At 49.3% G+C, this 27,542-nt stretch overlaps 1 protein-coding gene across 2 annotated transcripts; it reads right to left on the bottom strand.

Moving 5' to 3' along the window:
• Nucleotides 1-6,802: 6,802 nt before the first annotated feature.
• Nucleotides 6,803-26,693, bottom strand: LOC110223338 (hippocampus abundant transcript 1 protein-like). Of its 2 annotated transcripts, none has more exons than XM_021008791.2 (12): nt 26,376-26,693; nt 18,676-18,765; nt 16,445-16,507; nt 15,066-15,193; nt 14,574-14,688; nt 12,454-12,672; nt 11,983-12,096; nt 11,333-11,404; nt 11,088-11,200; nt 10,631-10,728; nt 10,155-10,321; nt 6,803-10,070 (listed from the first exon to the last, which is right to left on the bottom strand). In XM_021008791.2, the coding sequence occupies exons 1-12, from the start codon at nt 26,457-26,459 to the stop codon at nt 9,858-9,860; spliced, it is 1,476 nt and encodes a 491-aa protein (XP_020864450.1). In that variant the 5' UTR covers nt 26,460-26,693; the 3' UTR covers nt 6,803-9,857. The 2 variants fall into 2 exon arrangements, with proteins under 2 accessions (XP_020864450.1, XP_020864449.1); XM_021008790.2 differs by having other exon boundaries at nt 18,676-18,771; nt 26,376-26,692.
• Between the last annotated feature and the right edge of the window lie 849 nt (nt 26,694-27,542).

Below are 27,542 nucleotides of genomic sequence, written 5' to 3'. Positions count from 1 at the left end.
ATGGTGCTATAAGAAATGATGAACAGGCAGACTTCAGAAAAACCTGGAAAGATTCATATAGTCTGACGCTGAGTGAAGTGAGCAGAACCAAGAGAACATTGTACACAATAACAGCCATGTTGTACGATGACTAATATTGATAAACTTAACCCTTCTCAGCATTTCAAGGATCTAAGACATCTCCAGAGGCCTCGGGATGGAAAATGCTGTCCACATCCAAAGAAAGAACTATGGAAGTCGAATCGCTATCACTCATTTTTACCTTCTGTTGAGTTTTGTTTCATCTTTCTGATGGTTCTCTTATTGGTTTTAATTTTTACTTACAACATCACTAATGTGAAAATATGTTTAATGGGTATGTAAACGTAAAGCCTATGTCAGATTGTGTGCCATCTTGGGGGGGGGAGGAAGGGGGAGAAAAATTTTCAACTCAAAAGCATATGGAAGTGATTGTTGATAAATCAAAATAAATTAATAAAATTAAAAAAAATTTTGAGTTCCAAATGCTCTCTCTTCCTCCCTCCCCACCCTCCTCATTGAGAAGGCAAGCAAGGTTATACATGTGTAGTCATGCAAAACATATTTCCATATTAGTCATGTTGTAAAAGAAAAGATAGACCAAAAAAAAAAACACTCAAGAAAAATCAAGTTTAAAAAATATGCTCCAAAACTGTATTCAGACTCCTTCAGTTCTTTCTCTGGGTGGATAGCATTTTTCATCTTAAGTCCTTTAGAGTTGTCTTGGATCACTGCATGGCTGAGAAGAGCTAAGTCATTCACAGCTGATCATCGTACAATGTTGCTGTTACTGTGTACAATGGTCTCCTGGTTCTGCTCATTTCACTCTGCATCAGTTCGTGTCTTTCCAGGTTTTTCTGAAAGCATCCTGCTCATCATTTATAGGACAGTAGTGTTCCATCACAATCATATGCCACAGCTAACTCAGCCGTTCCGCAGTTGATGGGCATCCCCTCAATTCCCAGTTCTTTGCCACCAGAACAGAGCTGCTGTGAATATTTTTGCACATTAGTCTTTTCCTTTTTTATCTCTCTTGGGATACAGATCTACCAGTGGTATTGCTTGATCAAAGGATATCCGTGGCTTTACAGCCCTTTGGGCATAGTTTCAAATTGCTCTACATCGTGGTTGAATCCATCCACAACTCCACCAACAGTACATTAAGGTTTCAACTTTCCCACATCCCCTCCAACATTTGTCATTTTATTTTTCTGTCCTAACAGCCAATATAGTAAGTGTGAGGTAGTACCTAAGAACTGTTTTAATTGGCATTTCTCCAATCAATAGTGATTTAGAGCATTTTTTCATACAGCTATAGATAGCTTTGATTATTCTGAAAACTGCCTGTTCATATCTTTTGATCATTCATGAATTGGGGAATGGCTTTTATTTTTATAAATTTGACTCAGTTCTTCATGTATTTGAGAAATGAGGCCTTTATCAGAGAAACTTGCTTTTTTCACAATTATGATTGCTAACTACATTTCCCTCCATCCTATTTCCCCCCACCTGTTTATTATATTCTCTCTCTCCTTTCACCCTGTCTCTCCTCAAGTGTTTTCCTTCTGATTACTCCCTTCCCTAATCTGCCCTCCTTTCAATCACACCCCCCCCTTCTCTTATCCCTTTCCACTCCGACTTTCCTGTAGGTAAGATAGATTTCTATACCCAATTGAGTGTGAATGTTATTTCCTCTTTGAGCCATTTCCTATGAGACTAAGTTTCAAATGTTCCCCCACCACCTCCCCCGTTTTCTCCTCCACTGTGAAAGCTTTTTCTTGCCTTCTGTGTGAGATAATTTACTCCATTCTACCTTTCCCTTACCCTTTCTCCCAGTACATTCCTTTTTCTCACCCCTTAATTTAATTTTTTTAGATATCATCCCTTCATATTCAACTCACACTTGTGCCCTCTGTCTATATATATATTTCTTCTAACTGCCCTAAAAATGAGACAGTTCTTATGAGCTACAAGTATCATCTTTCCATGTAGGAATGTAAACAGTTTAATGATTTCCCTTTCCTGTTTACCTTCTTATGCTTCTTTTGAGAATTGTATTTGAAAGTCAACTTTTCTGTTCAGCTCTGATCTTTTCATCAACAATGATTGAAAATCCTTTATTTCATTGAATATCTATTTTTTCCTCTGAAGAATTATACTCAGTTTTGTTGGGTAGGTGATTCTTGGTTGTAATGCTAGCTGCTTTGCTCTTGGGAATCATATCCCAAGTCCTGTGATCCTTTGATGTAGAAGCTGCCAAATCTTGTGTTATCCTGATTGTGGCTCCACAATACTTGAATTGTTTTTTTCTGGCTGCTTGTAATATTTTCTTCTTGACCTGGGAGCTGTGGAATTTGGCTACAATATTCCTAGGAGTTTTCCTTTTCTTTCAAGAGGTGATTGGTGGATTTTTTCAATTTCTATTTTACTCTTTGGTTCTAAATATAAGGGCAGTTTTCCTTGACAATTTCTTGAAACATGACATCTAGGCTCTTTTTTTGATCATATGGCTTTCAAGCAGTCCAATAATTTTAAAATTTTCTCTCCTGGATCTATTTTCCAGTGAGATAGTTCACATAGTCTTCTATTTTTTCATTCTTTTGGTTTTGTGTTTTTGTTTCCTGATTTCTCATAAAGTCATTAGCTTCCATTCGTTCAATTCTAATTTTTAAAGAATATTTTCTTCAGTGAGCTTTTGTATCTCCTTTTCCATTTGTCCAATTCTACTTTTTTTTTCAGTTTGGTCACTCACTTTTCTAGTCTTGGCTCTGAACAATAGCTTCTGTTTATATAGTATTTAAAAAAAATTTTTTTAACATTTTTTCCCATTTAATAGTATTTTATTTTTTCCAATTACATGTAAAGATAATTTTCAACATTCACTTTTATAAGATTTTGAGTTCTCCCTCCCTCTCTTCTCTCCTCCCCAAGATAGCAAGCAATGTGATATATGTTATACATGTACAACTACATTAAACATATTTCCACATTAGTCATGTTGTGAAAGAAGAATCAGAACAAAAAGGAAAAAACCATGGGAAAGAAAAAATGAAGGAAAAAAAAGAGAAAATAGTATGTTTCGATCTGCATTCAGACTCCATAGTTCTTTTTCTGGGTGTGGATAGCATTATCCATCATGAGTCTTTTGGAACTGTCTTAGATCCTTACATTGCTGAGAAGAGCTAAATCTATCAACGTTAGTCATCGCACAATGTGGCTGTTACTGTGTACAACATTCTCTTGGTTCTGCTCACTTCACTCAGCATCAGTCCATACAAGCCTTTCCAGGTTTTTCTAAAGTCCACCTGCTCATCATTTCTTAGAGCACAATGGTATTCCATTACATTCATATCCCACAGCTTGTTCAGCCATTCCCCAATTGATGGGCATCCCCTCAATTTCCAATTCTTTGCCACCACAGAAAGAGCTGCTATAAATATTTGTGTACATGTGGGTTCTTTTCCCTTTTTTATGATCTCTTTGGGATACAGAGCTAGTAGTGGTATTGCTGGATCAAAGGGTATGCCCTTTGGGCATAGTTCCAAATTGCTGTCCAGAATGGTTGGATCAGTTCACAACTCCACCAACAATGCAAATTCCATTTTTCCCACATCTTCTCCAACATTCATCATTTTCCTTTTTGGTCATGTTAGCCAATTTGATAGGTGTGAGGTGGTATCTCAGAGTTGTTTTAATTTGCATTTCTCTAATCAATAATGGCTTAAAGCATTTTTTCATATGATTATAGATAGTTTTGGTTTCTTCATCTGAAAACTGCCTGTTCATATCCTTTGACCATTTATCAATTGGGGAATGACTTGTATTCTTATAAATTTGACTCAGTTCTCTCTATATTTTAGAAATGAGACCTTCATCAGAGATATTAATTGTAAAAAACTGTTTCCTAGCTTTCTGATTTCCTTCTAATCTTGGTTGCATTGGCTTTGTGCAAAAAACTTTTTAATATAATATAATGAAAATTATTCATTTGCATTTCAAAATGTTCACTGTCTTGTTTGGTCATAAATTCTCCTCTTCCCCATAGATCTGACAGATAAACTATTTCTTGCTCTCCTAATTTGCTTATGGTAACATCCTTTATGTTTAAATCACATATGCATGTTGACCATTTTCCAGTTTTCTCAGCAATTTTTGTCAAGTGAGTTCTTATCCCAGAAGCTGGAGTCTTTGGGTTTATCAGACAGTAGATTACTATAGTCATTGACTACTGTGTTTTGTGTACCTAACCTATTCCACTGATCCACCACTGTATTTCTTAGCCAGTACCAGATAATTTTGATGACTGCAGCTTTATAAAACAGTTTTAGATCTGGTACAGCTAGGCCACCTTCCTTTGCATTTGTTTTCATTAGTTTCTTTGATATTCTTGACCTTTTATTCTTCCAGATGAATTTTGTTATTATTTCTAGCTCTATAAAATAATTTGGGTAGTCCAATCCTACTTTTTAAGGAGTATTTTTTTTTCCTCAGTGAATTTTTGTGCTTCTTTTTCCATTTGGCCAATTCTGCTTTTTAAGAGTTCTTCTTGTCAGTGAACTTTGGTATGTCTTTTTCTGTTTGACCAGTTCTGCTTTTCAAAGCATTCTTCTCCTCACTGGATTTTTGTACCTTTTACCCTTTGACCTGGTCAGTTTTTAAGGTGTTATTTTCTCCAGTATTTTTGACTCTTTTTTTTCAGGATTTTCTTGCATCACTCTCATTTCTCTTCCCAATTTTCTCTCCACACGTCTTACTTGATTTTCAGAATCTTTTCTGAGCTCTTCCATGGCCTGACACCACTTCATAGTTTTCTTCGATGATTGGCAGGTAGGAGTTTTGACTTGGTTGTCTTCTTTGGAGCGTGTGTGTTTTGATCTTCCTTGTCACCGTCGCAACTTTCTGTGGTCAGCATGTTTTTCTGTTGTTTGCTCCTTTACCAGCCTATTTCTTGACTTTCAGCTCTTTGCTAAGGTGGGGTTCTGCTTCCAGATGGCTCACTGTCCCAAGCGTCGTGGCTCTTACACAACCGTTCTCAGGGATATTTCTAGGGACCTGGAAGTTTTCAGCTCTTCCAAGGTGGTGTGATCCAAGAAGTGCTTCTGCTGCTCTCCTGGCCTGTGAGCACTCTTTTCTGCCCTGGGACTGTGACGAGGGTCCTTACTCCACTGCAGCCCCAAGCTCTGGGGCGTTAGTGCTCCTCCTCATCCCAGGACGGCCACCCAGGACTGGGACCCAGATCTGAGGATGGGCAGAGCAACAGAGGCCTGCCCCCAGTGCCAGCAAAAAGATCCCTGCAAGCTCTTCCTGACAGCTGTTTGAACTCCTTACTGTCTGTGGGCTGAGAGTTCTGGAAGTAGCCTTTGCCCGCTGCCCATTCAGTGGCTGCCAACGCCTGCTCCTGGCTTGCTGGGGCCGGGTCTCTGCTGGCTCAGCCTGTACTGGACTGTGCTTCACTCTCACCCTGGTGCGACAGACTTCTCCTGCTGACCTTCTAAGTTGTCTTTAGCTGGAAAATGATTTCACTCCAGACTTTTGTGTGTTCTGCCACTCCAGAATTTGTTTAGGGCATTATTTAAATGTGTTTGGCAGGGTTTGGGGAGAGCTCAGGCAAGTCCATGGCTTTTCTCTGCCATCTTGGCTCTCCAAAGTGACATTCTTGAATCACAGGTCTGACTCAGTAAATTCAAGATCCTCCATCTCTAGGCTCTGGGATTTCTTTCTTTCTTTCTATTGGGGTTAAGTGACTTGCCCGGGTCACATAGCTCCTAAGTATCTGAGGTCAAATTTGAACTTAGGTCTTCCTGACTTCAGGGCCAGAGTTCTATCTAGCTGCCCCCCATTAGTCTTCAGGACTCAGTTCCAGCACCATCTCCTTGTATACAGAGCCTTTCCTGATCCCCAGAGACAGTAGTACCCGCCTCCCCCCCCACATATCTATTTTGAACATACCTATATATAGGCATATCTATTTGTCTGTGTCGATATGGGTACATTTGTTCCTTCTGATTGAACACCAACCCCTTGAAAGTGTGGGCGGGCTCATTTTTGTCTTGGTAGCCCGAGCTTCTTACACAATGCTTGTCTGCTGATTGAGTTTACAATCTCTGCTGTACACATGATAGAGCCAACAGCCTGGCCCCTGTGCAGGTGCTGAATGGCTGCTGAGCATCAGTGGAGTTTGGAAGGACCCAAGAGCCTGACTTCCGTTGGCCTGGGGTTCCAGACACTGTTGCTGGTCTCCCCTCAGGAGGGTCCCCCCGTGGAGCCCCTTCTCTGCCTCTGGGGGTTTTATTGAGCTGGACTTGGGTCACACAAGTGGAGGTCTTTGTCAGCTCTGGAAGCCAGATATTCCATGGAGGTAGGCCATGCCGGGGAGTGGTTTGGGAGAGACAAGAAAGGGGCTTTCACTGGGTATAAATTATGCCTGGTGATCAGCACAGGGCAAGAGTCAAGACTGCCGCGTTTCCCTTTACGGAAACCTCTTTGAAGGCTAATGAGATGAGTCCCATGGAACTTTCCTGGAAGGGAAGGTAACAAAGGAGTCTGGACAGCTAGTGAGGACCTGCCAACTCTGAGGGCCAACCAAGTTGCTGCCAAGGATGCTGGGAGTCATTGAAACTGTCAGGCTTGAGACTCAAAAAAGCGTGCTTGCGTGTGCCTGTTCACTGTAGGGCTGGGTGGGTCATTTGGCAAAAGGTGCATCAGAAATGGGAAGGGACCTAAGGAGTTAGATGGGTCAGTGCTAAACAAACATCTCACCAGGCAGAAACACAAAGGCAGAGGCTTGTTTTTTCCTTTGCAAGAAGAAAGCAGCTGTTTAATAAATAACCAGGAGGGGGGCACCTGAATCTAAACACAATCTGAAATCAACTAAATGTACTGAGTTATCAGCTAAAAACACAAAATCAACAACACACCAGGGGGTCAACGTCATCAATTCCAAAGTATAGGGCTGGTCCCTTCTTAATGAAAACACAGAAGGTTGGCCACAGTGGGGAATTTGGGGGGGGGATCCTGGAGGGAGGAGGACCAAGCGGGACAAACCGCACCTACTTGCTAACAGCCAACTCGCATCACTGCTTCCACGTGTTTCAAGCAACAGCAGGTCCACCGAGACTCCTTCAAGTCCCCCAGCTAGGTCCCTGAGGAGGGTATGTTAGACCAGAAGAGAACCAGGCAGAGAGAAGATGGCAGAGCCAGAAGAAGGGGCTGCCTTTGGTCCCAAAGCAGGGGGCACTGTGGCCACAGGGACATCCCTGGGACAGCTGACCTGGGGAACGTGCCAACATTCCAATAGTGCGCCACCTGGCTGAACAGAAAAGCTACATGGGGGGGGGGGAATGCCCTTTCAAAAAACTGGTTCACGCTTCTCCCAAAGTGTAACATAAAACTGGCAGAAATAGTGGTCTCTGGACAGCTTCCAGGACACATGGGCCCATCAGACTCACAAGGGTCTTCACGCAGCCCTGGCAACTAATGCCTTTTAGGGACTAGGGGAAAGGCAAGAGGTCTGGGATGTCACATGCTTCAAGGGATTTTTTGGGGGGGAGGTCAAGTTAGTGGGAGCAACCTGGTAGGACCCTGCAAAGGCAGGGGTGGAGAGGGCCTGGTCACTGCCTTGTGGTTTTTGGGGTAAGGGGATCAGCTGTCCCTGCTCAGAGCTCTGTTCCTGGAAATGCCAAGATACCACTGGAGACTTCTCTGTACCTAGGGGTTCCCAGCCTGATAACTCCAGTTGGTCTGTTAACTTGAAGGTGTTAAAAAATTTTTTTTTTCGAAGTGGTCTTCTATGATATTGTTTTGAAAGGATGAGTGAGATTTTGCTTTTCTGATGGGTTGACTGTTGGGAAAGAAACCCCTGATGGGATCACTCAAATGAGGCCTGGGGTCATTGAGCCTGGGGCTGCAAGGGGAAGAGGAATGAGAAACGGGACTTTGGGGTCCACCTGTCCCTGCAGACTAAAGTGCAAAATGTAAAAGCCACCCCTACCTCCTCCCCCAGGGTGGGTTCATTTTCACAATGTCTGGATGGCTCTGGCTCCAGCATCGTTAGGTCCTGGATGAAGGAGTACACGTATGGGCAGGCTGAGGGCCAGGCAGCTCTGGTCACCAGCCCTGCCAGACACACAGAATCCCCAAAGCAATCCCTCACTCCTGGAGGCTCTCGGACAAATGGAGAGGGGCCAGTTAGAGATCCACCTAAAGACTTTCTACCTCACAAGACGTGCAGGCCAGGGATCTCAAACTGCTCAGTATGTAAACTAAAGCGTTGGCTGAGAAGGGTGGGAGAACTTGGGACCCCCTCCTGGGGCAGACATTCCCAAGGCAGGCACAGAGGGCCAGGGAGGCTCAGGGGATCCTGGGGCTGTGGGAGGGGGGCGACCCAGGAAGCCATCAGTGAAGTCACAGGCTACCTCAGGCTGACAGCGCCAGACCTGTAACTGACCTCCTCAGGCCACAAGACAGGGACAGAGCCAGAACACTGATGGCAGCCAGCCCCGCACTGGGGGCCTTCCCCCCATCAGGGAGCCAGGCCAAGTGAACGGTCGTAGTGGGCAAGGGGCACCAGGAATCAAGTCAGAAACAATATGTGGAAAACCATCCGCCCGAGGGGGTCAAGGCCGGGTCACTCCTGCCTTCTGGCTGCTTTTCTAGCATCACATGGGCAGCCCGACCTTCCTTAAAGGTGCTTTGTTGTGGCCTTCTGAGCTAAGTTTTGTGAATCCCAGAGGCCTCTCCCCCTGCACCCCTTCCCGGACCTCTAGGGGTGGGAGCTGGGGGGGCGACAGGTTACTGGCCAGGCTTCTCTCCCCAGAGCTGACCGTGCCAGTGCCTGGAGCATTTTCCAGGAGAGGCCCCGGCAGCCAGTTATTCCAGTGACCCGTAAGCTCTGGTGCTTTCTGGATGGCAGCTGCTGGGGGATCTGGGGGAGGGTCAACTGATGGCTGCAAACCAGTAGGAAGGTGCCAGCTCCTTTGTGTACCTGGACATCCCTGAGCCTTCCCCCTCTCCTCCAGCTCTGAACCATGACAAACTTGGCACTCAGGCTACTGCAGGCCAGATGGGCCTAAAGAAGGGGGTCATCCATCTTGGGTTGCTGTGGGGCACACTGGGACCCCTCACAATGGTGTGGGAAATTCTTTGCCTTCTGTGATACCGTCAGCAAGGCGCTCCCTGCCCAAGTTTCCTGGGCTGGGCAGGCACATTTGGTTGGGTGCCAAGGAGGAGGGGGACCATGGGGTAGGGTCAGTCCTGGCTACAGCCAGCAGTGGGTTGCTGCTGCAGGGCTCCTTTCCTGCTTGTGGGGGTGGGTGCTATCTCTCATTCTGGGTACTTCACTCACAGGACACCCTTTCCAGCCTCACCCAGCAGACCAGGAATGGGTCCTCCGGAGGGGGGGGCGATCAGAAGTGCCTCCTCCCATGACTGGGGGTTGTCAGAGCCTGGGAGGGGAGTGGCCCAGGGCCTGAGATTCAGCCACTCTCCTGCTCCCTGGCAAGATGAGGAATTGGCAGGTTCCATTTCCAAGTCCACAGTTCCCCGGAAGCAGGTGAGTTTAACACTCGCCTGTCTTCACGTGCTGTCGTCCCAACTCTCTCCCATTTTCCAGCCCTGGGTGGATGACAGAAGCCTAGTTTTGCACCATTGGGACAGAGTTTGTGGCTAGCTGTGTTTATCTGTGTTTGGCTCGGAGGGCCTCAGGCTTCTAGGTCCTCTCACTTGCTGTTAGTGGTACAGTCCATGACCACCTCCCCTCCCCCCTGGTCTGGTCCACATCGAGCACACTGCTGTCGATGGGAATGGGGTGGGTGGAGGTGGAGATCTCTGCCTCTCCTTCATCATACACTGCTGTCCACCAGGAGGGGCTCCTTCCCATCCAAGCCGCCCACCTGGGGGCTGTGCGTGTGGCTCTGGGCACCGTTGCTGTGTTTCTTGTGGCTGCCGGACCGCAGCGTGAGATGATTGTGCTCAGGGATGAACAAGGCCACTAGGAGGGACAGCAGGACTGAGCACGCTCCGAAGAGGAAAGGGGGGCCCGGGATGATGCTCCGCTAGAAGGGCAAAGGACAGGAAGGGGTTAAGTCTGAGGGCCCAGGCTGGGGGAGGAGGATGGGGGAAGGGAGGGTGGCCCTCACCTCATCCGAAGGGTTGGCCATGTTGGGCTTGGTGGCCTTCTCCAGGCTCTCTACTGCCACCATCTCATTCAGCTCCACGTGAAACAGATAAAAGACGAAGCCGTACAGAGCCGGCCCCAGACCGTTGCACAGCCCCCGGATGCCAGTGATCATCCCTTGAACGACACCTGTGAGGAAGACAGGGAAAGGAGAATTTTCATCCTTTTCTGACACTCCATGCCATGAGTAGGTATCACTCTTGCCAGGCAAGGGCAGGGAAAGGTCTCAGTCTGGGGGCTGAATGCTCCAGGTACCAGGGCTTGTATGACCAGCTGGGGTGGGGCCTTCCCTCTGAAACGACCTGCCCAGCCCCACTGCTGCATCATGGGGAGATGTGAGGACAGCTGTCTTTGAATACCGTGAGCATGGGGGGTGCGAGGGGAATGGGGTTAAGGAAAGTCAGGGCCAAGGCCCAACCCAGGCAGGGTCGGAGCTACCTTGCTGGTCGGGGTCTGCATTCCGGGACACCATGGCGCTGATGGCGGGGAAGGTGATGCTGGACATGGCTGCCACCGCGCCGGCAGCCCACATCATCCTGGGGGGAGGAAAGAGACAGGGCCTTGGACTGACATGGAGCCCCACCACCCTTGTATACAGAGAACTGGGCCAGAGAGCAGATCAACAGCTCCCCCTGGTGCCCTGATGACCACAAAGGGAGGGTTCCTGGAGCCCAGGAGAGGAAGCTCAGGCTGAGAACAGAACTACTCTCATTTCTAGGAAGTGGGAATGTGGGGGGAAGAGAAGTCCCTCTGCAGGAGGTTCTGGTGATCACGCCCCTGAGCCCTGGGCCTCTTCAGCAGAGGCTGTGACACGGCCTGCGTCCCTGCGTGGGGCATCGGGTGGTGGGGCCAGGGGCAGGGAGGAGGGTTTGGTGGGCCCCTGGCTGGCTCTTACCAAGGCTGGGAGCCAAAGCCGTACCAGGCCAGCTGCAGGATCTGGAACCCCAGGCCGAGCAGGATTGTGTTCTTGTTCCCTATGGAGCGCATCAGGATTCCCAGCACCACTGTCTGGAAAGGGAAGGGGCCCATGTCGCCAAAGGAGAAAGAGAACGTGCCTATCCAGGGCAGAGATGGGGCCGAGGGTGGGGTGGTGGGCAGTGGGAGAGAGAAGAACAGGAAGGGATAGGGAAGGACCCTCACCTGAGCCAGAATGGACAGAATCCCCACCACACCAATGAAGGCGGCCACTGTTTCTGAGGAAAAGCTGATTACCTGCAAAGACCAGAGAAGGGATGAAGGGTCGGGGCCTGTGTGACAGTCTAGAGTTGGAACCTAGAATAGCAAGAAGGCCCAGTCCTTTCCTGCCGCTTACGAAGTGCCTGACCTCTCTGGGATGGACGCCTCCTCCATAAAAGGGGCATGCACCTACACCAGTGTGCCGGGGCTCCTTCTAGACCTCACTTCCCTAACTCCTGCAGGCCGAGGTCCGCTGCTGCTGTGCTTGCTCCTGCATGGGGAGGCTGTCCCTTCATTCTTCACAGATGGGCCTCGATGGATCCAGAGGAGTCGTGATGGCATCCCCCAACTCGTGTTCTGTGTCTGCCCAAGTGGCGGAGCCTGCGTCTGACTCACCTCTCCCGAGCAGCCCCATTAAAGATGGGCTGGGAGCCTCTCCCCCGACTCCAAGCCACTCTCTACTTGGAAGAAATCCCTGCAGGGCAAGTGAGTGATGCACCTGGTCTCCTGGACCCACCCTTTCCGGTCCAGGACCCTCCAATGTCTGCACGTGTGCTCGTGGCTTGATCTGCCTAAGGAGGGTGCCTCCAGCTTCTGGCCTTGGGCTCACTCACCTGGCGCAGGTAGAGAAAAAAGCTGGAGTACTGGCCGGCTTCTGGCAGGTAGGAGAGGAAGACAGTGATGCAGATGAGAAGCACGGTAGAGTCCTGGCCTACTTTCCGAAGAGACTGAGGGAGACAAGATAGAGGTTGAGAGAGTTAGACATGGAAGTCTGCCCTGCGCGACAGCACGGAGTGATATGATCAAAAGCACCCGCCACCAGCCACCAGCCACAACGAGCCAGCGACAGCCGTCTCCTTCCTTCTGGCCTATCCCAGGCCTTGAAATTTCCATCAGAGTCACTCCTTTGAGTGAGACTGTTCTCCAGAAAGCTCTGCAGGAAGTAGGGCCAGGGAGCAGGCACTAAGTTAGCCCTCTAGTACCCAACATTATCGTCCACCCACTAAGATGTCAGCCCACATTGTTCATCAGACGGCTCCAAGCAGAGGGAGGGGAGGGGGACAGTGAGGGCTGGGGACACTTACAGCAAAGGGGTCAGCCTGCTCCCAGGAGATGGGAGCTCCCCAAGACACAGGCCGCATCTCCTCAGGCAGGGACTCAGGCACAGCCAGTAAGATGAAGCCAATGTCCAGCAGCGCCACTCCTGAGGCCAGCACCACCACCAGTGTGTCACCATAGGCGCGGGACAGGTAGGCACCTATGGCTGGGCTTGTCACCAGACTGGCAGCGAAGGTAGCAGAGACCTGAGGGGAGGAGAGACAAAGGAATTGCTCACCCGGGCCCTCCCTTGTTTACAGCTTGCACTACACGGCACCTTCAGAGACAGAAGGTTCTCCCCAAGAGGAGTTTTGGCCAATGTCCACAGTGGGACAACGCGGTCAGCTTTTTGGGGTCTGTGCTCATTTCACTCAGCCCTTCATTCCTTTTACCTTTCCTGGGCAATTCCGTGAAGGGTCTCATGCTATGGGTGAGACACCAACAGGGACGACTAGCTGGAGGGGTGGGGATGTGTCACAGAAGAGGTCAGTGAGACCTAGGCTCGTCACCGGCTCTGGTAAGCAGAATGGAGGCACCGAGTGTTAGACGGGCTCAGCGGGGGACAGTACTCGCAGCCAGAGGGATCAGAGAAAGTGCTATGGAGAAGGTAGCCTTGCGCCTGGGTCCTGAGGGGCGGTTACACATCCACCCATCCACACACAGCTACGTGTGTGTTTAAATGCCATCATACATACACAACTGGGGACAGACCAGTAGAGGGACAGCATGTGCCAGGGTACAGGAGGCCTGTTCTGGGGGGAAGACCATATTTACACAAATACGAAGTAATCCTGGGGAGGATGGGGAGGAACATGAGGTGTAGAGAAGGGGAACCAGGAAAGCCCGCTAGGAGCTGACACTGAAGGCAGAGGGAAGAGAGGGAAGCACTCTAGTGAGGGGGATGACTCACACAGTCCCAGGCACAGGAGATGGCATGTCCCATACAGGAACAAGGACAGGTTAGTGAAAACATGGAGCGTTATGAGGGAGAATAATGTGAAATCGACCTGGAGAGAGAGGCTGGAGCCAAACTGAGATGAGATATTTTACATTAGAAGAAAGAGGGAGCCAATGAAACTTCTTCAGCAGGGGAGTGACATAGTGTGACCTGCATTTAGAAGCAGCAGTCTGGCAGCTACTTGGAGCATGGATTGGAGACAGAAGAGCCTCGAATCAGGAGGACCAATTTAGAAGCTAGTGCAATAACCCAAGAGAAAGGTGATGAGGCCCTGGACTGAGGGGTGACCATGTCAGTGGAGAAGACAGACCAGACGAGGACCTCAAATGCCATGCTCTGCAAGGCTGGCTGTCTGGGGGACTACGAGAAACCACTGCAGCCATAGAGCAGGACCACGGGGGGGGGATGGGAGCTATGCATCAAAAAGATGAGTCGGGTTGGCTACAGAAGACAGACTGTTTAAAGAGAAGGATGAAGGTCCGGGGCTGAGGGGGAAACTACTGCTCTGTGCAGGCACAAAGTGATGGGAGCTTTGATTTTTTTGTTTTTTTTAAGGCAATTGGGGTTAAGTGACTTGCGCGGGGTCACACAGCTAGTGTCAAGTGTTTGGTCTGAGGCCGGATTTGAACACAGATCCTCCTGACTATCCGCTGCGCCACCTAGCTGTCCCGAGACGGGAGCTTTGAATCAGGCTGCTGGAATACACAGGAGGGGCCTGGGATGTGAAACATTTGAGGACAAAGAACTGGAAGGACATGGGAAGAAATGCAGATGCCGGCTTTGGAACTGGGGTGACTGGCAGGATGGTGGTGCCAATAACAGAAAAAGGGAAGTGAGCAGTTGCAGGTTTGGGATAGAAAAAAGATTCCCAGCTGCTATTCTGCAAAGGTGGCCAGTGAATTAAAAGGGAAGGGAGGAAACAGAGGTTGAGGGAGAAAGGAGTGCAGGCGCAGTGTAATGGGGGTCTCCAGGAGACAGCAGGGCACCAGTGCCAGGCCTGGCACTCAAGTGCCACCTCCGCTCGGGGCCTCTGTGGACAGAGGAGGGGTTAGGATAGTGCCAGCAAGGTGGGGAGCACTAGAAGCCCACGGCCCCCTCTCCAAGGGGTTAGAAAATAGGGCTTTTGTTTCCAGAGAGGGGCTGGCTTACCAGGCCATACGCTGTGCTCCGCTCGTGTTCCTGCGTGATGTCAGCCACATAGGCAAAGATGACGGAGAAGGTCACTGCAAAGACACCTGACATGGAAATGACTGCGAAGTACCACCTGAAGGACAAGGGTTGCCTTGTTACAGCCCCTCAGCCGGGGGGAGGTCCCACGGAACTGGCTGCACGCCCCACGTCCCTTCTTGTCCTGGTCGGCTCTTCCTCTGAGCAGATTTCACTGCATTTGGATTTCTGCAGTTCAGGCCCTGGCTACGTGCTTCCTCTCTGCAGAGCCCTATGCTCCGCCCTGGGGCATACAGAGATAATTAAGACACTGTCCCTTCCCTCAGGGAGTCTGCCATCTAGCAGAGGCCAGGAAACTACCAGGAGACGGAAGAGCTCCAGGGCTGGCCAGGGCGTCTTCCCTGTCTTCCCCTGCCCAAGGGGGTGGCAGGGTGAAGCTGAGCCACCACCACCACACCACAACCCCTCACTCACCATGGGCTGATCTTCATCAGGGGAATGGGTGCACAGGTAAAGAACACCGTCAAGAGGAGGAATGACTTTCTGCCCCAGACATCTGAGAGGGCACCAATGAGAGGGGCACTGAGGAAAGACAGCAGACCCTGGAAGACAGAGGAGACGCAGCAGGGGCTTCTGTGAGGCTGGGGGCCTGCGGGCGGCCAAAGCGCACACCAGCCAAGCTGCTCCACCTGTTCTCTGGGAAGGAGAAGGATCGCGAAGAACAAGGGCCCCTGGGCTGCTCGGAGAACCCAGCAAGGGAAGACCTCCAAGCACACCTTCTCGTGTCAACACTGACCCAGCTTCCGTGGCTTTTCAGGCCTCGTACAGTACATGCAGCTGCCGACCTCGTCCCTGAGCGGCCTGCTAGACTGAGCACAGCTCTGAAGCTGCCAGGTCTGACGGCTCTAGGCCTTTGAACCTCTGCTGGCAGCAGGCTGCAGGTGCAGAGTGATCGGCTGAGCGCATCAGAGTCTGGGGCCCACAAGGTTCAGAACTGCATCACAGCAGTGAACACAGAAGGAACTGTTTCTTTTTCCTCTGCCTCCTTGGAACTGACGGAAGAAGAGCCACTTCTCCAGGAGCAACCACTTAGAGGACGATGCTATTGTGCCCCCTCCGCCCCACTCCTCATTCTGGTCCTGGCTAGGAAACCAGCCCTCAGGTCTCTGGCCCCCATGTGGAGAGCAGCCACTGCCAGCAGGGCTCCTGTCCCATCTCTCAAGAGGCTACCTGAACACCTATATCTGGGTGGCCAGTAGGTTCTGATAGAACAAGGGACCTGCAAAGGAAGCTCGGGGGCTCTGTGGAGAGGGCACCAAACCTGGAATCAAGAAGACCTGAATTCAAATCCTGCCTCAAACACTCACTAGCTGCGGCACCCTAGGCAAGTGCCTGCCTCAGTTTCCTCATCTGTAAAGTGGGGATCATCATAGCACCTACCTCCCAGGGTTGCTGTGAGAATCCAATGAAATATCTGTAAAACACTTTGCAAACCTTAATATACTACATACAAGCTGATTATTTTTATTACTAGAGAAACCAGACCCCTTATGCTGAATGTGGCTTCCTCCTCCTACCCTTTTGACTCTGTCCATCAGATGTGGGGAAGGAGAATGCTGTCCCCATGACTCCCTTGCTCAGCCCTGAATCCCCTACACAAAGGGGCCCATTGTTACCGTGGCAATGTATGTTTGTCCACTTGGGGCTGGACACAGGCCATGGCCTAGTGGCAGGCGGGGGACAAGCGGCCTGGGGTTGCTGCCAAGTCCTATCCCTGGGCTGTAATGGGAACCAGGGGAGGGGCCTCCAACACGTAGTGAGAGTGGACATGTCAGGTGCCAGATGAACCTCACCTTGACTCCGTGGATCAGGCCATTCATCAGGAAGGTGTGCTGTGGGAATGTCTGGTGCAATACCTGTGGATGATACCAGAACACCATGAGGCTGCGAGGTGCTATGGGGTGCTCTCCCCTGCCCCCATCACCCATCACCCCTTCTCTGCTGTTACTGCTGCCTTTGCTCAGGGATGTATGTGTGTGTGTGTGTGTGTGTGTGTGTGTGTGTGTGTGTGTCTGTCTGTCTGTCTGAGAATGAGACTCTGGAGGAGGGGGGCTGAGGAGTCAGATCCTGGCCCCACTGCTGACCCTAAGCCACTCAGCACTTCTAAGCCTTAGGCTCATCTGGCAAACAGGGATGTGAAAGCCACTAGTCCTGTCCACCTGACAGGGCTGACATGAGAAATCATGTAACGTGTGGAAAGCATTTGGGGGAAAAAAGTTCTACTGTTGCTACACCCTGTGGACAGGAGGATTCGCTGTCCATGGCCTTCCCAAACTCTCTCTTCGCTTGGCCCCTTCTTCCTATTTGCTTCGCAGTTAGCTAGCTCATTCCCATGTCCTGTTTTTATCCATTTTCCTCCAGACTGGCCTAATGTTCCTGCATTTTACCCAGAAGAGAGGTTTCTAAGTGCCATGGCGGCTTGTAAAAACGCAATTTCCCAGAAGAGGGACTTCAGAGCAGGGAGCACCGGCCCGTTAAACTGTGCCATGTTCACAGGCACCCCAGATCCTGAAAACAGGCGCAGAAACCAAGCTTCTCTCCCCAGGAGTTGCTGGCTGAGAAAGTCCAGCCCTATTCTTCCTACTCCCCTCAAAGTAGAGCCCCACAGCTTGGATTCTGAAATCTCTTCATTAAAGTAACCCCTCTGTACTTGGCATGCTCGCAACGGTTTTCTTTGTCCTTTCAAAGGGAGACAACCCCAAGCCACCTTTGGCTGAACAGCGTCAAAGCTGTTTTGTTCTCCATGGGGGTCAAACACAGAGACACTACAGGCCGCAGGGCTGGGGCTGGTGCCTAGTGGTGGGAGGGAGGGAGGGATTGAGGGGCTCCTTTCTTCAGAACAAGACTGAAGCAGGTCCACAGGCTGGGGACAGGGGGGCAGATGAGAAAGGGGGTACTTTAGAATAAAAGTTGACAATATTAAAATTTGGTCCTTCAAAATAAAAGCAGCTGCCACCTTTATAGTAATTTAGAGGGACAAACTACTTTTCACCCATTATCTTAGAAAATCACAGAGGGCAGCTAGGTGGCGCAGTGGATAGAGCACCAGCCCTGAAGTCAGGAGGACCTGAGTTCAAATCCGGCCTCAGACCAAACACGTAACACTAGCTGTGTGACCCTGGGCAAGTCACTTAACCCCAACTGCCTTAAAAAAGAAAAAGAAAAGAGAATCACAAGAGTAAATCTGGGGCTAGTCCAACCCTATTTGAAGTATGGAGCTCATGTTATCCTTATAACACATTCAAGAGGGAATAAACGTAAGTTTTATCCTCCCTATTTTATAGATGAAAAAACTGAGTCTCAGCCCTAAGAAGTTACTTGTCCAAAGGCACAGGGCCTTTGGATATAACACAAATCAACTTTCATAATCTGGTCAAGGAGACAAAGCATGTACCCATGAGGAATCAAATAAGGTAAAGGAATAAAACAGCCTCCAGACCTGATCCAGTCCCCTAGTAAGTCACTGTGCTCCTTAAGACTGAGGTGGCTGGGAGGATTTGTTACATCCCCTTGGTCAGACCATGGCCTAAATCTCAGGCTGGTTCATTCCATCCTGCCTACACTCCTCTAGGTTCCTGAGGGGACAGTGTTCTTACAGCTTGTCCTAACCTAGGCAACAAAGACACAATGTTCCATTCCCTGGGGAGCGCGGATCTGCATGGCCTCAGAGAGGGGGAGGTGAGCCTGGCCCCAAGTTTGTCATCTACAAACTATGTTTACTCAGTTCATCATCGACAAAATGGCAGCACTGTTCTTTCTACCAGGCCACTAGACTGAGGTCAATTTCTGGCTTCCGTCTTTTAGTGAAGTCTCCATATTCTTAGAGATAGAAGCAGACTACCGATCTTCACAGTGTCCAAAGATGGATGCTTTCTCCAGAAAGAGAAGTGACAGCAATAGCCTGAGCTCTGGACAATCTATTCCACAACTTAGATTTATGGGAATTTTCCCAGCTTCTTCTGGGAAGCAATCCTATCTTTTACCCTCCAGGTCCTGGGGCCAAAAGGGGGTAATCAACACTCACCGTTAACATGGGGGTCGTGAGCAGGCCCCAGGCAAAGAATTCGAGGAAGATCACCACCACGGCATGGTAGACACTAGGCTCACCAATCCCCTGTCGCTGAAAAACAACATGGCTGGCTGGTAAGTGGAGGGAGGGTAGAAAACAAGGCAATCAGCCTGGGGTCAGGGAAGAAAGCGGGGTTGATTAAACAGTTCTCACTAAATCAAGAACTTGGAAGGCCTTTGTTTGTTCTGAAAAGCCAAGTGTAAACATCTCTCAGGCTACTACCCCTCTGGTTCCAAGGCCCCAGAAGTTCAGCCAGGCTCTATCAATAAAGTCACAGGTTCAAAGGCTCCAGAAGCCTGAGGAATCTATGTGCCCTTCAGTGCAACTGTGGTAGCTGGCACAGCCTGGACCCCTGGATCAGGCACGAGGGCCCATTTAGAGGTGGCACACAAACTCGGCTCTCATTGGCTAGAATCCTGGGGGCAGCTGGCCTTGGCTAACATAGTTAGAGCCTACATAGATGATCCGGATGTCCTCTGAAGGCTGGAAGGCTAAGATGTCACCCAATTTGGGGATTCAAATGTTACTCTAATCATGAGGGTATAACTGGGCCAAGAGTACCCAGGCCAAGCAGTTTTAGAAACATCAGCTTCAAACTGGCGAATGCCAGTCTGAAATGGAAATCCCTTGTTCTTGGCCAGTATCCTCAACTTAGAAAAGGTAGTAGAGTGGGCCTCAGAACAAGAAAGGCCTGATAATCTTTGATTTAGGAATAGCCCAAAACCAATGATTTCATCAAGGGCTGAAAGTTGGCACAAAGCCACTAAGCCTTCCCCAGTCCCGACCCCTCCAGTGTGATACCCTGGTGGACCTCAAATAGCTTCATTCTTTCCCTGCAAGGCCACCCAGATCAAAGAGTTGAGATTCCCCCCTCCCCAACTGAGAGTCAGCTTGCTTCTTGGGGCCACCACGCGGGCTCTGGGCTCTTCAGCAGTTTTGCTTCAGCCAACCCTGGGTAATCAACGTTTTGCTCCTTCCAACCAGTCCAGGGAAGAGGAAAAAGAATGAAAATAAAAAGCCAAGATCCCTTTCCCAGGCAAAACACAAATGCCAGGCTCCAGAAGCTCCAGGTCAGTAGCAGGGCACTGCGGCTAGTGCCATCTCTCCAGCTGAGACAAGTGGCAGAGAGGGGAGTGGACTGCAGTGCCCAGGCACTCATCTACACTTTAAGTGGAGTGGTCAAGCCTGTTTATCAGCTCTCATTAGAATGTACCTACGAGGGCGACAGCAAAGCCTTCCTCCCGGTTGGACAATATCCATCTCCAGATTTTTAACTATTCTTGAGGCACAGTAGAGTGGAGCGAGCCCCTGATTCCAGTCCATCTGGGCCAACTCCTCTTGTGACCCTGTGACCTTTCTCCTCCAGGGCTTGGTTGCCCCTCTAGAAAATTAGGTGGCTAAACTAGATCTTCTTTCACGTTTTTTCCCAGCTCTAATATTCTATAATTCTGTCGGCTGCCAAGTTGACTCTTCTTTCTCAGATTTTCTTGCAGGAGTTAATTTTAAAAAGGAGTGAGAAAAGGGCTGAAACACCTAAGTCCCCCCCAGATCACCTCTACCCATCTATTCCCCTTAAAACACCTTCTCAAAGGCCACTGTAACACTGTTCAATCTTTGGCTTCTCAATGCTTGTTTTCCATCTAGTTAGCCCGGCTTGTACACATGTTTTCCTTTGTTACTGTTCAAACAGCCACCAAGTAAGATGGGAACTTTTGAGATACTTGCTCTCCCATTTGTTAAAACATCTCCGGGGCCATTCAATTAAACATTTATTAAGGGTCTACTACATATGCCTGAGGCCCTGTGATGGGTGCGCCGATAAGAGAAAGATCAGAGACAATCTAATCCCCACCTTCCCTCTGAAAATTTACTAGTAGCAAGGTGTACAATATGTATGCACACAAGATGGGAGAATGCAACAAGAGGCAAAAAAGCGCAGACTGAGACTCTGCAGGGACTTTAAAGGTCATCCATTCATCTCCTTCGATTGACAGAAGAGGAAACAGAGACCCAAAGTTCCACTACACAACCTGAGGGAGAGATCACTTTGAGCCAGGGAGACAAGAGAAGGCTTCATGAAAGAGGGGGCCCCAAGATGATTTTTTAAGAAACACAAGTAACTACCAGGCCATAAGATCCTCCAAGATAGGTGCAGTGTTTCCTCTAAACTTGGTAGCTCCCTACCAAACAATGAATAATGAGAACCAAAACGTGGTCATCGGTGCCCGTGCTGGGGCTTCATCTCCTTTTCACTGAGAAAAATATCCTCCAATGGACATTGATGATGACTATACAGAAAAAAGACAACACAGGCAAAGCAACAGAGCTTCAGAGTGATTCAGAAGGGGAGTTGCTCCCAAACAAAGCTATGTCTTATTTGTTAACGGTTTGATTCTACTGTTAAAATATAGGGCATAATGTCCATGTATAAGCACGTATTTCTTATTTTGTACATTTATCTGGTTATCCGTTCTTGTTGATGATTGTTTGTGCGTAAGAAGCCAGCCTGTTAGGGCCCTTCAGTAGCTCTGGAGTCACGAGTGGCCTGCCCCCCCTAAACTTCAGTTTCCAGCGAGGCCCGAGCCAGGGCTAACAGGTCGGACCATTTTTACAAAGGCTGCTCTTCCAATGCTCTTCTTCAAGACTAACTTGTTTCCAGAGTAAATAAGGAAGTCTATTTCACCTTCAGTTGAATACAATGATCAAAACAACTTTCCCTCAACAGATAATGCCACTGATGTGACCCTAAGGAACTAACATCCCCCAGGAGGCCTCCCCAACCGTCCTAACAATAACTCTTGTAATTAACAGACTTGTATACAAGTCAGTAAAGTTTCTTCCCTAGAAATGAATTCCTATGGCATTTCTGGGGCTATTAATTTATTTTTCTTTCTTTAGTGATGCTGTCTGCATTTATCTCAGTTACTTCTGGGAGATCCCAGTCAATCTTCTCTTGTAACAAGAAAATAATTAAGTCAAACCAACTGACACTGGTTGTGTACACTGCTAGCAGTATATACTACTCTTGGTAATTAATTTAGCATTTACCCATATACTACTTTGTACTGTTCTCTAATTGTTTTATTCCTTAGCCTCATCTCTGAGACCTCAGTTAGAGTGGATGCTTGCTCAGGGCAGGGGTCCCATCCCTTCTACTTCCAGGGAATTTCAGGTCTGTTCAATTCAGAAGTCATGGAACCCAATCTATGTTCCACACAGCACCTAGCAATAAGGCTAAAAAAAAATTCTGAAATGATTGACATGATAGAGTTAGAGAATGTCAGGGCTAGGAAGGCCCTCTGACATATTATTTAGTCCAACCCCTTCACTTTGTAGACAAGAAAACAGGCCCAGAGTGGGACAAATCCTTGCCTCCAAGCCACAAGAGAATTAGTAGCAGAGCTGGAACTAGAGGCTAGATCTCTTAACTCGGCTCAGTACTGTTTCTATTCAACCAGTCCTTCCCTTTCTATCCAGTATAAAGAGCCCTGGGCAAGTAAACTAAGGTTTATCTGCAAGGCTGAGTTAGCAGGAAGTCTATGTACCACCAATGCAGAAAAAAACGGAGTCTTCATCCTCTAGTCCTTTATCTGACCCCATACTGGCCTTGTTCCTCTCTAACCCAAGGTTCCTTTGGAAGGGACGTCTTAAAAGCTTGAGGGGATGAAGAAAAACACAGAAATCAGAGGCTAACAACCTTAAAAAGTGGAACCAGTGAAATGGAAACTCCAAGTCCTTGAGAGAAGCCCAACCAGAGTACAAAGTGAATCATGCAGTGATATGGATGGAAGGTAAAACAGAAAGGCTAAGAAATTATTGAGCAACAGTTTCTGCTCCAAGAAAAAAAAATCCCAACAGACTGGAACAATAGCCAAATCAAACAATATGAAATTTAATTGGGATAAATGTTATGTTAGATAAGCACCAAAAAAATCAACCACACAAGCACAGGATCAGGGAGGAATGTTTGTGATTAGGTAACAGTTCACGTGGAAAAGACCTAAGATTTTTTTTCGCCTTCAGGTTCAATGTAATTGAACAACACAATGGTGAGGTGCTTCTGAAAAAGCCAACTTGACCTTACTCAGTGAAAATTATGGGTCAGGAAGGAGGGAGGTGATAGTGCTATTGTCTTCTGCCCTAGTCAGACCACATAAGGGATACTGTGTCCAGTTCTTGGGACATGTTTTTAGGATATGCACTGACAAACTGTAACATATCCAGAAGATGGCACAGGAATGGGATGAAGGGACTCAAAATCTTGTTAATATGAGGGACAGCTGAAATAAATGGGGAATGGGGGCAGCTAGGTGGCGCAGTAGATAGAGCACCAGCCTTAAGAGTTAGGAAGACCTGGGTTCAAATCCAACCCCAGACACATGACACTTACTAGCTGTGTGACCCTGGGCAAGTCACTTAACCCCAATTGCCTTACTAGGCAAGAGAAGATTTTGGGAAAAAAGCTATCAGGGGCAGAGAGAGATTTGTTCTGTGCAGCCCCACAGGGCAGAACAAAGACCAACAGAGAAGAAAGTTCCTGGGAAATGGATTTAAAGTGCATATAAAGGAAAAACTTTTCTAACAATCAGACCTGTACAAAAATGGAATGGGCTGCCTTGTGAGGTTGTAAGAGTGCCATGACTGAAGGCATCTGAACAAAAGTCAGAGGAGCACTTAGGATATGGTTGAGGGGAGTTAATTCACTGGCCTGGAGTTTGCCGGATCTGATGAACTTAACCGCTCTACTGAGATTCCAATAGGCACTGCCCTCTTCATAATCTTGGTCCCATATGCTAAGAAAAAATTATGATGTATATTCCTGCCTTGGAACATCAAGAACACATCCCTGGATAGTGTCTACCCTTGCTTAGCATCTGCAGTCACTGAAGCTGACCCCCAAGACTTAGGATTCTTGATACTGAAGATTCAGTCAATGGGAATTTCAATACTGAAATGAAGGCAATTAGAAAGAAAGATGGAGGCAGCCCCAGTCTCTCCATCAGACTACTTGATAACAATGAATTTTAGCCTCACCTTGGCCCATCCAGAGACCCCACGGTCTCAAGTGACCTAAACATCATGTCACAAAATTTCATTTCTCTCCCATGGTGACAGAACCAAGTACTAGGTTTCTTGGTTCCATTCACTGCTTCTCCTCTGGGAAAATGACTGTTAGTTTCAGTTCCCAGAGGATGCTGGAAAGCAATTCCCAGCTCTCTCCTTGATAGCAGATAGAGTCAAGTGAAATTAAATTGAAAACAGACATCCAGGACAATCTCAGGACCTTCGAGGCATTGTACTGATTGGTGACTCAGGACATGGGGGAAGGCTCAGGCTGAATATACCCATTTAATATAAGATATTGAACTTTAACAAAACCAAATGGTTAAAGTGATTTACAACTCTGAGCTGTACTTTGAAGTATGGGCCATGCCTGTGATCCTCACAGAATACAGAATTTAGGTTTTCTTCCTACACCTGTCCAGCCCCTTACACGAATGCCTTTAGGGACACAGGCCCATCCAGCTTATAGATGGTTCCCTAACCTGGCCAAAGCACTGGGGCTGAGAGTAGGAATAGCTGTAGCCATATTTCAAGTATCTTGAGGTAGGCAGATTGGAGAAAGACACCAAGGGAGATTAAAGATTGGAAGTAGACGAACCAAGGGTGATCAAAGTATGGTTTGCTGAAGTTCATGACAGAATCATTAGAATCAGACAGTTTTACTGGGGTGGAAAAGAAGCACATAGTCAGGAAGCAAAGTTATAAAGGTGGGGAGTTAGTGGTGTGGGTGGCAGGGTACAAGAATTTCTTTGAGTGACTGGAAAGCTTTATCCAACAGTACAAGGTCATACAAGTCAGAGGCAGAGCTAGTACCAGAAAACCTGGTTGGTGTAATTTCAAACCCCTCTGCAATATATCATGTTGCCCTTCTCCATAAGTGAGGAGTGGCAGCTTCTGGGAGCCAGCATTGGATGGGCAAGAGAAGTCAGGGACTGAGGGGAAAGAGGCCAAAGGCAGAAGGGAGAAGAGAAAGGACAAGAGGGAAAGTGCTGTTTAAGAAGGTAACAAAGGCAAGAGGAATTGGGGGGAATAGGAAGAGGGAAGTTAGTTTGGATGGGGCAATTTGTACAGTATAGGAAAGAGACTAAGAGCAGAAAGAGAGAAGGAGGCATAGGAAATGTAGAAGGGCATGGGGAAAGAAAGAGTAAAAGGGGAATGTTTATGTGTCTGGAAGAGGAGAATAAGGGCAGGAGGAGGTCAGAGTGGGATGGAGGTGGCAGAGAGACAATGGCAAGGGGAATGGGGCCAGAAGAAAGGAAGAATGTGTATCTGTGTGTGTGTGTTTGTAGGAGGCAGAATGGGAAGGACTTGAGGACAGTGTGACAGCAGGGACAACATGGGAAAACAGGTAGGAAGCAGATTTAGTAGAATGCTGTGGGGAAGGGGAGTGAGTAGGGGTTGGACATACTGGGTGTGCATAGATGGAAAAAGTGAAGAGTGACTGAGGACAGGAGTTGGTAGTATATGGAGAAGCAATAGGAACAATGAGGTCTAAAGAGTCTAGCAGGGGAGCGGGAAGAATTAGGATGGTCCACATACAAGGGATAGGACAGGTAGAACATAGGCCAGGATTGGGGAAATGGCATGTGAGCAAGAAGCCATGGCCCAAGACTGGATCTGAGGTACGCCCATCTGGGGCCAGGCTGAGTGAATGAAAGGGAAAAATGACCCTAGGGTAAGATTTGAACAGAAAGATGTGGAAGCAGTATGGCCCAGGGCAAGGCACAATGGAAGATTATTGAGAGCCAAGGCTGGGGATGTGTGTGGTAGGAGTTTTACTGAGGTAGAAGAAGGCAGGATCCTGGCTTGCACTAAATAGGGTACCAACTGGGATCTAGGGGGTGCTGGGAGATGGCAGTACAGGCTGGGGGCTGAACGGGTGGGCTAACTGCTTGACACTGAAACTAGGGCTGAGGGGAATTATATTTTGCCCTTTTTTTGGTATCCCCAGTGCTTAGAACAGTGCCTAGTAGGCAGCAGGTGTTTAACAAATGTTGGTTGACTAACTATATTAGAGATAAATGAGGGAAGCCTACGTAAGGGCCGATGGAGAGCAATGGAGGAGTGTGGTTGGGCCAAGACTAAGAGGAACAGGGCCTATGGGGGAGATGACCCTGAGGCCTGGCAGACTAGCTGAAAGAATGGGGAGTTATGGCAGGGTAGGAGATGAAGGAGGGGCATTAGAGGAATGGGTACAGAGCTGTAGAGACTGGGGCTGGGGGGAGTCCAAAGACCTGGCAGGGCTAGGGCTAAGAAGGCACACCAGAAGTTGGGCTTGGCATGATCTGGGGCACACCAGAGGCCTAGCAGGGCCCATGCTGGGACAGGGGCACCCCCCTGAAATGAGGCTGGCAAGGAAGGGAATGGGCTTGGCTGGGCCTAGGCTAGGAGCTGGTGAGGGCATAGTAGGGGCTGGGCCAAGGCTGCAAGGTGGATATACTAGCAGGTAGTGAGGGCAGCCCAGGGGCCTGGCAGGGAAGGGGCCCAGGGGCACCCCAAGGACCTGGCAGGGTCTGGGGGCACTCCAGGGGCCTGGCAGGGAAGGGGCCCAAGGGCCCGGCAGGGGCAGCGGGGGCCGGCCGCGCACTCACGGCGCCTCCGTCCTTGGTGATGATCTTCTTGGCCAGCAGCACGCTGCGGTTGAGCCGCTTCTTCTTCTTCTTCTCCCCGGTCATGGTGCCGCCTCCTGGGCCCGGCGCCCCCGGCTCGGGCTCGGCCCCTTCATCCTGCAGCCGCCCGCTCCCGGCCTGGCCCGGGCCCCGCCCGCCCGCTCGCTCGCTCCCCGCCCAGAGGCCGCGGGACCTGTCAGCGGCGGCTAGAGGCGACGGAGGCGGCAGAGGCGGAGGCAGGAGCGGCGGAGCTCCCGGGGCGGGCGGCCGGGCGGCTTCTCCGCCTCCTTAGCGACCCACTTCCGCCTGCCGCGGCTGCGTGCGCATCCACATCGCCCCCGCTCCGCCTACAAGTCCCAGCAGCCTGCGCGCCCGCCTTAATCTCGCCCTCAATCATTCCAATTCCCGGCGTGCTCTGCTCCGCCACGGGAGGCGGGGCACTAAGTGAGGCGGGGTGGGGGTGGGGTGTGAGAGACTGCAGAAAAGACTACAATTCCCATCATGCTATGCGCGACTAATATTTGTGATGGGGTGGGGACAAGATGGAAGTCCTCGGCGGAGTCGCCAGGTGGCTTCAGTTGAGAGCTGGCTTCCCAGAATACAGCGACGCGCAGAGCCTCTCTCCTCGCCCCACCCCCGTCTCCTTTCCCTCCGTCACACACCCCTCTTGTGGCTGAGAGCTTTCTTTTCTGCCAGATGCTACTTTGGGACTGGTCAGAGGCTAGGCTGGGGAACCCAGACCCTAGAGCAGGGGACTGTGTTTCCAGAAGCTGGGAGTTTGGTTGCTAGGGAATGAGTTCTTGATTGCTAAAGGCTAGGCCTAGGTTGCTAAGAGCTGGGGTCTTGGTTGCTAGGAGCTCGGAGTCGTGTTGCTAGGGTACCAAAGCTACTTCCCCCTCCCCCATTTTCTTCCTCAGATGATTGACACTCCCCTATCTTTGGTTCCCACAATGACCAAAGCCCCTCTCCGTCCTCTTCTACCTAGGCAGGAGCCAGGCTGCAAGCTGAAGCATCCTACCTCAATGCATCCCTCCCTGAGAGGTGGATATACTAGGAGGTAGTGAGGGCAAGATGGGCAAGACATCCCACGGAACCCAAACACCAGAGACACAGAAAGAGAGCTGTGACTCGGGTTCTCACCCTTCTGGA

The sequence above is a fragment of the Phascolarctos cinereus genome, unplaced genomic scaffold (assembly GCF_003287225.1).
Source record: "Phascolarctos cinereus isolate Bilbo 61053 unplaced genomic scaffold, phaCin_HiC Scaffold_4;HRSCAF=312, whole genome shotgun sequence".
NCBI lineage: Eukaryota > Metazoa > Chordata > Mammalia > Diprotodontia > Phascolarctidae > Phascolarctos > Phascolarctos cinereus.
The sequence above is the reverse complement of the archived record's forward strand: the minus strand, read 5'-3'. Positions and strand labels throughout refer to the sequence as shown.

Excerpts from the sequence above, each read along its gene's own strand:
- LOC110223338 (XM_021008790.2), bottom strand. The coding sequence starts at position 26,459 with ATGACCGGGGAGAAGAAGAAGAAGAAGCGGCTCAACCGCAGCGTGCTG. Across the intron at positions 14,689-15,065 it reads CTGATGAAGATCAGCCCATG|GTGGTACTTCGCAGTCATTT; the intron begins GTGAGTGAGGGG and ends CTTGTCCTTCAG. Across the intron at positions 10,729-11,087 it reads GGCTTTGGCTCCCAGCCTTG|GATGATGTGGGCTGCCGGCG; the intron begins GTAAGAGCCAGC and ends TCCTCCCCCCAG.